Source organism: Geotrypetes seraphini, chromosome 7 (genome assembly GCF_902459505.1).
Source record: "Geotrypetes seraphini chromosome 7, aGeoSer1.1, whole genome shotgun sequence".
In the NCBI taxonomy this organism is placed as follows: Eukaryota; Metazoa; Chordata; class Amphibia; order Gymnophiona; family Dermophiidae; genus Geotrypetes; species Geotrypetes seraphini.
Window position 1 is genome coordinate 194514535 of NC_047090.1, and position 12863 is coordinate 194527397.

At 45.0% G+C, this 12863-nt stretch overlaps 1 protein-coding gene across 1 annotated transcript in view; it reads right to left on the minus strand.

The window, feature by feature from the left end:
• YLPM1 (YLP motif containing 1) overlaps window positions 1-12863 on the minus strand; it is a 500153-nt gene that overhangs the window by 185535 nt on the left and 301755 nt on the right. Inside the window, 1 exon segment of the mRNA XM_033952197.1 lies at window positions 1669-1731. Within this exon segment, the coding sequence (XP_033808088.1) occupies window positions 1669-1731 (63 nt within the window).

Sequence of the window (12863 nt, forward strand, 5' to 3'; positions counted from 1 at the left end):
TTTTCCTGGAAAAACGGAGACTTAGAGGGGACATGATAGAAACTTACAAAATCTTAAAGGGGGTAGAGAGGGACAGATTCTTCAGACTGGCCGGGGTAACAAGAATGAGAGGGCACTCAAGAAAACTGAAGGGAGACAGATTCAGAACAAAAGCTAGGAAGTTCTTCTTCACTCAAGAGTGGTGGATACCTGGAATGTACTTCCAGAGGAGGTGGTAGAGCAGAGTACGATTTTGGGTTTCAAAAAGGGGTTGGACAAGTTCCTGAAGGAAAAGGGGATTGAAGGGTATTGTTAGAGCAGGTACTATACAGGTACTATATCTTAAATAAAGGATCAATTACAGGTCGCTGACCTGGGGGTCCGCCACGGGAGCAGACTGCTGGGCACGTTCAACCTGTGGTCTGACTCGGCAGAGGTGATACTTATGTTCTTATGTTAATGCTTTGTCCATCTGAAAATATCTTCTTCAGAATACTCTGACAATAATAAGGGGAGAGTGTGGCGCAGTGATTAAAGCTACAGCCTCAGCAGCCTGGGGTTGTGGGTTCAAACCCACGCTGCTCCTTGTGGTCCTGGGCAAGTCACTTAATTCCCCCATTGCCCCAGGTACATTAGCTAGATTGTGAGCCCACCTGGACAGACAGGGAAAAATGCTTGAGTACCTGAATAAATTCCTGTAAACCGTTCTGAGCTCTCCTGGGAGAACAGTATAGAAAATTGAATGAATAAATAAATAAAATGTATGATTTAAAGCTTGTTTGCATTTCTGAATTGTTTGAATTTGATTTGTTTTGCCTGTATATGTTGATTGGTTTTGTCATCTACCATGGAATGGATTGCTTGATCTAATGCTTTTTGCTTCCTTAATTGTTGAGATTTGATTTGACTTGGTATACTGACATTTTATATCGAGGGCGTGTTATTGATTATGTCTATGTGATATGTAGAAATCACAGGGAATGTAAGATTTTATGTGATATGTAAACTGCATAGTATATAAATTTTTTAGCCAGCCAGTAGCTTAGGAGACACCAACCTTCTGTCCTGCTTTCCTCTGCATCCTATTGGTTGTCTAAGGCACATCTGATCAATGATATCTCCTAAGCTACTGAACTTGCATCCTTTGCAGCTTATTGGCTGGTTAAGGAATATCTGACCAATAGGCTGCAGGGTGAGGGAAGGGGGGGGGCAGGGAGCAATAACTGCAGACACACAGTCTTATTTCCTACTTTTTCCTGCAGCTCTGATGTCTGGGCAGTGTTAGAAAGAATTGGGGTGCTCTAGCACCCACAGAGCTGGTGCCTATGTGTGCATTTATGTACATGTGTACACCCGCGTGCATATGTGTGAGTACAATAGGTCTGTGTATGTATTTATGTTAGTGTATATCTCTATCTGTGCGTATATCTCTGAATTTGGCTTTCAGCCTAATCAGAAAGAGAGGACGAGGACCCCCTCCCCCCAAGGCTCTCCTGCAAGAATGACTTGAAGCCTTTTCTTACAGGCCTGAATCATTCCAAAGGGTAGAGGAAAACAAAAAGCAGAGATTTGGAGAGACAGAACAACTAACACTGGCAGAATGAAAGAGTGAGCGCTTGTGCAGGAACAGAACCTGTTAAGACAGAAAAGCTAGATTTTAAGTGGGCTATACAGTACAATAGCACTTACCCGAATAAGTTTAGCAACATGAGTTTTCCCACTGCCAGGTAGTCCTCGCATTATGACGACAATCTGAAAGAGAGATCACCAAAGTCAACAACTCCATGCAAAGTATTACAGCCCAATTTAAAAACTGAAGGGAAAAATTCATATTCTAACCATGAAATGAGTTTACAGAGAGTATCACAGTAAAGGACAGTAAATAAAGACCTGCACACTCCATCCAGTCTAATCAAAAAGGCAATAGAGCAGCAGCACAGTCATATGCATCTTCAATAAAGCACAGTTACTTACCATAACAGGTGCTATCCAGGGACAGCAGGCAGATATTCTCACTTGTGGTGACATGATCCACGGAGCCTGGATGCGGACAGCCTTGCAAGCAGACTTGCTTGGCGAAACGTAGAAGTTTTGAGTCTGCCGAACCATCCATGCGCGAGTGCCTTCCCACCCAGCACAGGGCAAGTCTCCTCAGTTCAGATAGCTAGCAGAGAAGTCAACCAGGGGAGGTGGGTGGGTTGTGAGAATAGCTGCCTGCGGTCCCTGGATAACACCTGGGCAGCCTATTCTCACATATGGGTGACCTTCAAGCTAACCAGAATGGGATGGTGGGAGTGTTGGCAACTTAGGAGAATAAATTTTGTAATACTCTCTGGCCAAAATGGCCTTCCCGTCTGGAGAAAACATCCAGACAATAATGAGAGGTGAAGGTATGAACCAAGGACCAGGTGGCAGCCTTGCAAATTTCCTCAATAGGAGTGGATCTGAGGAAAGCTACTGAAGCCGCCATTGCTCTGACTTTATGGGCTGTGACTCTACTCTGTAGATGTAATCCAGCCTGGGCATAGCAGAATGAGATACAAGCAGCCATCCAGTTGGAGATGGTACACTTAGAGATTGAATGTCCCAACTTGTTTGGATCAAAGGAGACAAAAAGTTGAGGAACAGTTCTGTGTGATTTGGTGCGTTCCAAATAGAAGGCAAAAGCACGTTTACAGTCCAGAGTATGAAGAGCTGATTCTCCAGGATGAGAATGAGGCTTTGGAAAGAACACTGGAAGAACAATGGATTGGTTGAGATGAAATTCAGAAACCACTTTAGAGAGGAATTTAGATGAGTACGGAGGACCACTTTGTCATGATGGAAAACAGTGAAAGGTGGATCAGAAAATAAAGCTTGGAGCTCACTAACTCTTCGAGCAGATGTGAGGGCAATGAGAAACACCACTTTCCAAGTGAGATACTTCAGATGAGCCGTAGACATTGGTTCAAATGAAGGCTTCATCAACTGAGCAAGAACAACATTAAGATCCCAAACCACTGGAGGTGGTTTGAGAGGAGGTTTGACATTGAAAAGTCCTTTCATAAATTTGGAAACCACCGGATGAGTAGAGAGAGGTTTCCCTTCAATAGGCTGATGAAAAGCAGTAATTGCACTGACATGGACTCAAATGGATGTAGACTCGAGGCCAGAAGTAGACAAGTGCAAAAGATAATCCAAGACAGAAGCCAAGGAGGTATCTTGAGGCTCCATATCATGAGATGTAGAAAATCTAGCCCATTATTGCTGGTAGCATTGTCTAGTGGCAGGCTTTCTAGAAGCCTCGAGATGAACTGGGGAGGGCATCAACAGGAACTCAAATGAGCAGACTTCACGGTATCCTCAAAAGCAGGATGGTTGCAATGAGCATGGACAGCAACTTCAGCAGTTGGAACCTAAGATAGTACGAGGTGGACTTTATGGTCACTAGCTCAGAAATATCAAAGAAAAAAAGACAAGTTAGTTTGATCATGAATTTATAATGCGTATAACTAATGAGCAGACTGGATGGACTGTCAGGTCTTTATCTGCTTTCATTTACTGAACTGAGGTTGAGAAAACTGAAAAGGAGTTATGTTGAGAGGTACCGAGCTGTCAGGTACAGAGACTGCAGATTGGGATGAAATAGAGATCCTTGACTCTGTGTAAGCAGAGACAGAAAAATTGTTAGAGGGTATGGCTCCCTGCTGCTGAGTTGAAGTAGAAGGGAGTACCAAGGTTGTCTCGGCCACTTAGGAGCTATAAGAATCATGGTTCTTCAACTTGATAAGAGTTTTGCGAATGAGAGGGAATGCATACAGGAAGAGATTCATCCATTCCAATAGAAAAGCATCTGCCACGATGCGATGAGGTGAGTATATCCTGGAGAAGAACTGAGGCAGTTTGTGGTTGTGGGGAGATGCAAAGAGATCTATCTGAGGAGATCCCCACTCAGAAAAAATGTGATGTGTATTGAGTGTCCATTTGTGAGTTTGCAGAAGACGACTCAACTTGTTCGCCAAACAATTTTTCACCCCTTGGATGTAAACAGCTTTCAGGAAGGTGTTGTGGAGGATTGTTCAGTTCCAAACCTTCAGAGCTTCTTGACACAGGGAGAAAGATCCCGTTCCTCCCTGCTTGTTGACATAGTACATGGCGACTTGGTTGTCCGTTCGGATGAGGATACCTGGTTGTGAAGAAGATGTTGAAAAGCTTTGAGAGCATTGAAGATCGCTCTGAGTTCCAACAGATTGATATGACACTGACGATCCGTGCTGGACCAATGGCCTTGAGTACAGAGACCGTCGAGGAGAGCCCCCCAAATGTAGGTCAAAGAATCTGTCATGAGGACCTTCTGATGAGATGGCGTCTGAAACAGTAATCCTCTGGAGAGTTTGGAAGAGAGTATCCATCAAAGGAGAGACTGTCTCAACGATGGAATGACTGTAATTTGTCCGAGACAGTGGATTGCAAGCCTGCGTCCACTGAGATGCCAGGGTCCTCTGAGGAATTCGGAGGTGAAGTCTGGCAAAAGGAGTCACGTGTACTGTGGAGGCCATGTGACCTAGTAGTACCATCATGTGTCTTGTTGAGAGTGAAGAGCGGGAAGACACTTTGTGACAGAGCTGAATAAAAGCATCCAGATGTTGTTGGGAAGGAATGCTCTGAGTTGTATAGTGTCCAGAACAGCTCCGATGAACTGTAGATTCTGAGAGGGTTGAACTTGGGATTTAGGAAAGTTGATTTCGAATCCCAAGCTTTGTAGGAGCCATGTAGTCCGTTGGGTCACTACAATAACACCCTGAGATGTTGAATTTTTGATGAGCCAGTCGTCTAGGTAGGGAAACACCTGAAGACCATGGTTCCTTAGAGCTGCTGCTACCACTATGAGGCACTTGGTTAACACTCTGGGAGATGATGCCAGGCCAAGGGTAGCACTCTGTATTGAAAATGTAGATTCCCCACCCGAAATCTGAGGTACTGACGGGAGGCTGGATGAATGGAGATATGAGTGAAAGCCTCCTTGAGATCTAGAGAACATAACCAATCGTTCTGATCCAGAAGGGGACAAAGGGACGTCAGGGACAGGATACAAAATTTTTCTCTGACTAAAAATTTGTTGAGAGCCGAGATCCAGAATGGGTCGTAGATCGCCCATCTTCTTCAGAACTAGGAAGTAACAGGAGTAAAAACCCCTGCTCACCCCCTCGATGGCATGGTGATAAAGCAGAGCTTGAGCTTCCTGAAGAAGAAGGGCAGTCTGGGATGGATTGGAAGGATACTCTCTTGGAGGAAGCTCTGGTGGAATCTGAGAGAAATGAAGAGCGTATCCTTCCTTGATTATTGACAACACCCAGAGGTTGGATGTAATGATCTCCCATCGATGGTAAAATTGATTGAGATGACCTATGGGGGGGAAGAGGACAGAGGCATAACGATGGAGGTTATACGCCATGTGAGACAGTCAAAAAGGCTGAGCAGCCTTAGGTGTAGCAGAAGGTTGAGGCTTCTGTTGCTGTTGTTTCTTGATGGGTGCTCGAGTATAAGGAGCTGCCCTTGGAGGAAAAAGTAGGAAGAGGTCGAGAAGGCTTTCCAGGGACTGGGCGTAGGCTTTGGTCTGACAATTGAAGCAAAAGATTTTTCATGCTCAGACAACTTCTTGGTGGCGGCCTCTATGGATTTATCAAAGAGGTCATTGCCCTCACAAGGAATATTAGCCAGGTGATCCTGAAGATTAGGGTCCATATCAATGGTGCGAAGCCAGGTTAGGCGGTGCATCACCACTGAGAAAGCACTGACCCTGAAAGAAAGTTCAAAAGCATCGTAAGATGACTGGAGAAAATGTAATCGGAGTTGCGCCAAGGTAGCACCGAGTTCCAGAAACTTGACGTCTATGCTCACCCAAGTTCTTCATAAAATTTGGAAGATGGTCAATAAAAAACTTCAAATATGACGTAAAGATGAAATTGTAATTTAGGACTCTAGAGGTCATCATGGAATTCTGATAAAGGCGACGGCCAAACTTGTCCATGGTCTTTCCCTCTCTTTCAGGAGGTACTCTGGAAGCATGGGTCCTCTTTAATGAAGATTCCACAAGAAGGGATTGGTGAGATAACTGTAAATTCTCAAATCCCTTGCAATGAAGAATTCTATACCTAGATTCCAATTTACCTGGAACAGCAGGTATAGCATAAGGAGTCTCTAGATTTCTTCTGAAAGCTTGAGACAAAAGCCGATTAAGAGGAAGCTTGAGGGACTCCGCAGGAGGCTGAGGCAGATGCATTTCTTCTAAATACTCCTTAGAATATTTAGAACCAGCATCCAATTTAATTTCCAGGTCGTCAGCCATTTGACGAAGAAAGGAGGAAAAAGATAATTGATCTGCCAAAGCCAGGCCTCGAGAAGGACTGGATGACCTCAAGAAGCCCCGAGTGGAGAAGGAAGGTGAAGCCGCTCTTGAGTACTGGTAACCCTAAGAATACACAGACTCGGAGGAGGCATTGGAATCAGCTGAGACCTCGGGGTCTGGAAGTGGAGACCTCGGTCGAGGGGTTCGAGGTCTCGAAGAGCTGTAAGGTCTGGATTGAGGCCTGGACAAGGAAGGCTTTTCTGCGGAAGACCTGCACCTTGATGGATGCCTCAATCTATGACGAGAGTGCTGCCTGGAAGTAGGGGAGGCGATATGAAAGCCAAACTGTATGCCCTAGAACAGAAATGGATTTATACCTTAGGCACTTTGCTCCCCCGAGGGTTAAATAGTGAGGTAGAGTGGAGAGCCTTTCTGTGATTCTTTTATTCACTCATACACTTTTTCATTAATGAACAATAGGTTTCTTTTGAGAATAAGGTTTTTGTTCCAAGTAGACAGCTTGATGATGCAATAGAACCTGCAGGCCGGGACAGTTACGTCTCAACGTTCTGACGTGACAGCCCCACCGGCTCTGCATTACCTATAAATAGCGTCTGTATTCTGCTAAGCCCTGTTTGAAACGACCAAGAAGAAACACTTTTTGAGATATCCAGTTCTGTAATCTAATGGTGAGTGTGCCCTTTCAGTTAATAGCCATAAGATAGTGCTGTATTCTTTTATAATTTGCATTCACATTCTATTATACAAATATTTACAGTATTCAATTTCTGTTTCAGTGACTTCACTACCAGCTCTAAAACTCAGCTGTTATTGTCGGTTCCCTGACGCAGCAAACGAAACGTGCACGTCGGAACCAGTCACTGTTTAAAGATAAGTAATTTTGTATAGCTCACAAGAACTTATGGAAAATATTACCATCTTTAGCATAGCGGTCAAGCTAGCGCATTAAAAGATTATTGAAGATAAAAGCTTTCTTTTTGAACACTGCAATGATTGGTAGGTGAGGCCGAGTAATCAGCCTTCATGTCTCTGAGCAGAGTTCTAAGTAAGAAATAAGCTTACTAAGCATATTGATGTATGTGGTGACTTTACTTTTTGTGCTACCGATTTCTTTAGTCACTCAATAGTAACCTTCATTGTGCAAGAGTTACCCCTGCACATTTTGTTTTGACTTAGGCTGGAAGTAGGTCTCGGCTGAGATCGAAGAGAGGCTGCCCTATGCTTGGAGACGGGCAGTGCCACTGGTGAATGAATAGGGCTAAAAGCTGTAGATCAAAACCCCATAGACTCAGTGGTTTGGATCGAGGAATCTCAAAGCACTCTCAAAGACTCGGCTCCTTGTATGGAGTGTGAGGATTCCTGTAGAGGCACTTGCAAAGACTTGACGCCTTGCATAGAGTGCAAAGATTCTAATCGAGACACTCGCAAAGACTCGTTCCTTGCATAGTGTGTGTGGACTCGACCTCGCGGGAGACTGCTGATTGCCCAGCAGGACTGCAGGAAACAGAGTCGAGGCAGGAATATATTTGGTCAGTAACTGAACAAATTTCTGCTCTAACATGGTCTGGAGAGAAGCCTGCAACTGAGAATCCGAGACTGAAACTGGACCACTTGCTGAGGCTACAGGCTTCGAGGCGGCAGTAGAAGCATGCTTTGGCTTGGACTGATGCTTAGAGGATAACTTGACGACCACAGCAGGGACCTTCTGCTTAGGTATTTGACCTCAGGGAAGCTCAGGGGAAGATAAAGCAGGTGTACTCAAAGCCAAAGACGATTCAAACGAGGAAGGTCTGATGAGACTCGAGGTCAGAGTCTTGGAAGCAGGAGGATCCCTGGCCAAAGTCTGGACCGAGTCAGGGCCCAAGGTCGAGGGTCCATACTGAACAGCTTTTCCACTTGAACTTAACGACGTTTAAGGGCTCGAGGTTGAAGAGTAGCACAGCGCGAGCACGACTTCAGACTATGGTCAGGACCGAGACACTTGAGACACCAGCGGAGTGGATCCGTGAGAGAAATCGCACGCTGGCACTGGCTACACTTCTTGAAGCCCATTACTGGCCAGGACATAGAAGGGAAGATAGCTACTGCAAAGTCAAAGCCCGCAGGCTGCGGGCGAGCGGCCTGCTCCGCCAATCAGTTGACGAAAAAAATAAGTCTCTTTTTTGAAAAACAGAAAATAAATAAATGAACACAGTGATTTGCTAAAGAACTAACACAAACTGCGGTGAAGAGAAGGCACAAAGCAACGAAGTTTCATGAAGAGCATCAAAGACAGACTTCTCAGCTCCACGGAAAACTGAGAACTGAGGAGACTTGCCCTGTGCTGGGCGGAAAGGCACTTGCGCATGCACGGTGCAGCAGTCCGCATCCGGGCTCTGTGGATGACGTCTCCAACATGTGAGAATAGGCTGCCTGCTTGTCCTGGTGTTATCCAGGGACAGCAGGCAGATATTCTCACACATGGGTGACGTCACCGACAGAGCCCCGGTATGGACACCTGAAAAGTGAATTGCAACTTTAAAGTTTAGAAAATTTGCGATCAGTCTGCACCACATATGCGCGAGTGCCTTCCCGTCTAATGTAGGCGTGCGGTCCCTCAATTAAGATAAGCCAGTTAAGAAGCCAACCAGGGGAGGTGGGTGGGTTGTGAGAATAACTGCCTGCTGTCCCTGGATAATACCTGTTATGGCAAATAACTGTGCTTTATCCCAGGATAAGCAGGCAGCATATTATCACTCATGGGTGGCCTCCAAGCTAACAAGAATGGGATGGTGGGAGAGTTGGCCTTCAAGAAAATAAATTTTGTTATGCTGACTGGCCAAAGGGCCTATCCCGTCTGGAGAAAGACTCCAGGCAATAATGCGAGACGAATGTATGAACTGAGGACCAGCTGGCAGTTTTACAGATTTCCTCAATAGAAGATCAAAGGAAAACTATAGAAGCTGCCATAGCTCGGACTTTGTGAGCTGTGACACAACTCTCCAGGTGAAGTCCTGTTTGAGCATAGCAAAACAATATACAGGCAGCTACCCAGTTGGAAATCATTCTCTTGGAAACAGAATGCCCCAATCTGTTAGGATCAAATGGGACGAAAAGTTGGGGAGATGTTCTATTTGGCTGTGTTCTGTCAATGTAATAGGACAAAGCACGATTACAGTCCAGAGTGTGCAGTGCTGTTTCTCCAGTATGAGAATGAGGCTTAGGGAAAAAAACCTGGAAGCACAATCGACTGACTGAGATGAAATTCCGTGACCACTTTCGGTAGTAACTTTGGATGCGTGCGAAGAACCACTTTATCATGGTGAAAAACTGTGAGGGTGGATCTGCCATCAACGCTTGTAACTCACTTGCAGAAGTGAGTAAGATAAGAACAATAACTTTCCAGGTGAGAAACTTGAGATGAGCCATGGCCATTGGTGCAAATGGAGGCTTCATTAACCTGGAAAGAACCACATTAAGATCGCAGACAACTGGAGGAGGTTTGAGAAGGGGTTTCACATTGAAAGTCCTTTCATGAATCTGGAGACCAAAGGATGAGCAGTAAGAGGCTTTCCCTCTACTGGCAGGTGAAAAGCATTAATAGCACTGAGATGGACTCTAATAGGTGTAGATTTGAGACCAGAGTAAGACAGATGGAATAGATATTCCAATAGCAATTCCACTGACAAAGAAGTTGGATCGTGATGATGGAGACACTAGGAAGAAAAATGAGTCCACTTTTATTGATAACATTGTTGAGTGGCTGGTTTCCTGGAGGCGTCAATAATACTGCGTACAGGTTGAGAGAGATGGAATTCATATGGATTTAGCCCAAAAGGTGTAATGAATGCAGGTTGGGATGTAAAAACGATCCTTGTTTCTGGGGAAGCCGAGTAGGGAAGATTGGTAGAGGAATTGGTTCTCTGGTGCCGAGATAAAATAGAAGGGAGAACCAATGTTGTCTGGGCCACCGAGGAGCAATGAGAATCATAGTGGCTGACTCTCATTTGAGTTTGAACAAAGTCTTCAACAGAAGAGCAGTTGGAGGGAATGCATAGAGAAACAGGCACGTCCAATCCAGGAGAAATGCATCGGCTTCCAGATGGTGAGGAGAGTAAAGTCTGGAGAAAAACTGGGGCAAGTTGTGATTGTGGGGAGCTGCAAATAAGTCACCTGAGTGCCCCATTGAGCAAAGATGAGATGGAGAGTCGCAGAGTTGATGTCCATTCGTGAGGCTGAAGAATTCTGATGAGGTTCTTCTCCCCTTTAATGTAGACAGCCTTTAAGAAAATGCTGGGAGCTGTCACACAAACCCAGATTTTCTGAGCCTCCTGACATAACAGAAGAGAGCCCGTGCCTCCTTGCTTGTTTATGTAGTACATACCTACTTGAATGTCTATGCGAAGGAGGAGGACTTGAGGACTCAAGAGGTGCTGGAAAGCTTTGAGAGCATAATATATCGAGGAAATTGACATGAAACTTCCGCTCCCTGCAGACCAATGACCTTGTGTTTGAAGGTCCTCTAGGTGCGCCCTCCAAGGCATAAGGAGATACATTCATTGTTATCACCTTTTGGTGAGGGGGGGGGGGGTGTAAGTGAAAAAGGAGACCTCTGGATAGATTGGAGGAGGTCATCCACCATTGAAGTGACTGCTGAAGATATGATGCTACAAATATGTTGAGAGAAACAATCTGTCGCTTGAGACCACTAAGAAGCAAGGGCCCACTGAGGAATGCGATGACGTAGTCTTGCTAGTGGAGTTACATGAACTGTGGAAGCCATGTGACCCAGGAGAACCATCATGCGTCTCGCAAAGATGGTGTGCACCTTCAACATCTGTTGACAGAGAATGAGAAGAGTGCTCAGGCTCTCTGGAGGGAGAACGCCCTCATTAGAATAGTACTGAGGATAACCCCAATGAACTGAAGGTGCTGAGTCGGAATTAGGTGAGATTTGGGGTTTTTGACTTCGAATCCCAAAACTAGTAGGAAGGCAATGGTCTGAGATATTGTCAGAGCCACCTCCTGAAATGACACAGCTTTAATCAACCAGTTGTCAATGTAAGGAATGACTTGAAGACCATGAGAACGGAGTATGTGGCCACAACAATCAGGCACTTCGTGAAGCCTCAGGGAGAAGATGCCAGGATCAAAAGGAAGAACCTTGTACTGGTAATGATGTCCATTCACCTGAAACCAAAGCCTGCAAAAAGCCTGATGAATTGATATATGCGTGTAGGCTTATTTGAGATCCAGAGAGCATAGCCAGTCGTTCTGATCCAGAAGAGGATTAAGAAAGGCAAGGGAGAGCATCCGGAATTTCTCTTTGACTAGAAATTTGTTGAGATCCAGAATATGTCGTATACCTTCTGTCTTTTTCGGAATTAAAAAATATCGGGAGTAGAAAAACCCCGACTCTGCTGAGACAAAGGAACCTCTTCAATGGCATTGAGAAGGAAGAGGGATTGATCTCCTGAATGAGAGGAGAAGACCGTACTAGGTCCAAAACACTCTCTTGGAGGATGATCCAGAGGTAGGGTATGAAAATGGAGCGCATACCCCTGACGAATGATGTCTAAAACCCAGAGATCTGTGGTGATGAGCTCCCAACAATTTATGTAATATTGAAGTCGCGCTCCCATCGGCCGAGGTAGCGGTTGGAGAATGGGAACTGTGGCTATGCTCGTGAGGAACACGTCAAAAAGGCTGTGTGGGCTTTGTTGAGCAGCCTGTTGTTTAGATTGCTGACGTGGTTGCTGCTTTTGCTTCCTAAGCTGAGAAGGAGCAGGAGGAGCAGACTTAGCCGAAAACCTGCGCTGGTATGAAGAAACTGGCTTGAAAGTACGGGGCGGTTGAAGCTTCTTCTTTGGTTTAACCAAAGTGTCCCATCTGGTCTCATGAGTGGATAGCGTTTGAGTAGTTGTATCCACTGATGGACCAAAAAGCTCATCTTCTGGACAGGGAACATTGACCAAGCGGTCCTTGGTGATTTATATTAAGTTCAGAAACACGAAGCCAGGCAACTCACCTCATGGCCATCGACATGGCTGCGGCTTATGATGTAAGTTCAAAAGTACCATAGATAGTGCAAACCATATATTTCAACAATTGAAAAGTCGAAGCAATGAGTTGTTGGAATCTCGATTGCTTATAGGATGGAATATACTTTTGAAAAGATGCAAGTTGTTTGACCAAATATTTCAGGAAAAATGAGAAATGGAAATTAGTTACCAGCTTTGTTGGCAAACATTATATTCTGGTAAAGACACTTACCAAGCTTGTCCATTGCTCTACCTTCTCCAGAAGGTACAGAGGCATAGACACTAGCACCCGATGATTTGTTTAAAGTGGATTCAACTACAAAAGATTCATGAAGGAGCTGTGATTTAACAAAACCTGGAATAGGAACCACCCTATACAAAGAGTCCAGTTTTTAGGAGCAACCAGAATGGAGAAAGTAGTCTCGAGGTTATTATAGAAAGTCTCCCGCAAAATGTCATGAAGCGGGAGCTTTAGCAGGTCTTTAGGAGGCTGGTCATAATCCATAGCCTCCAAG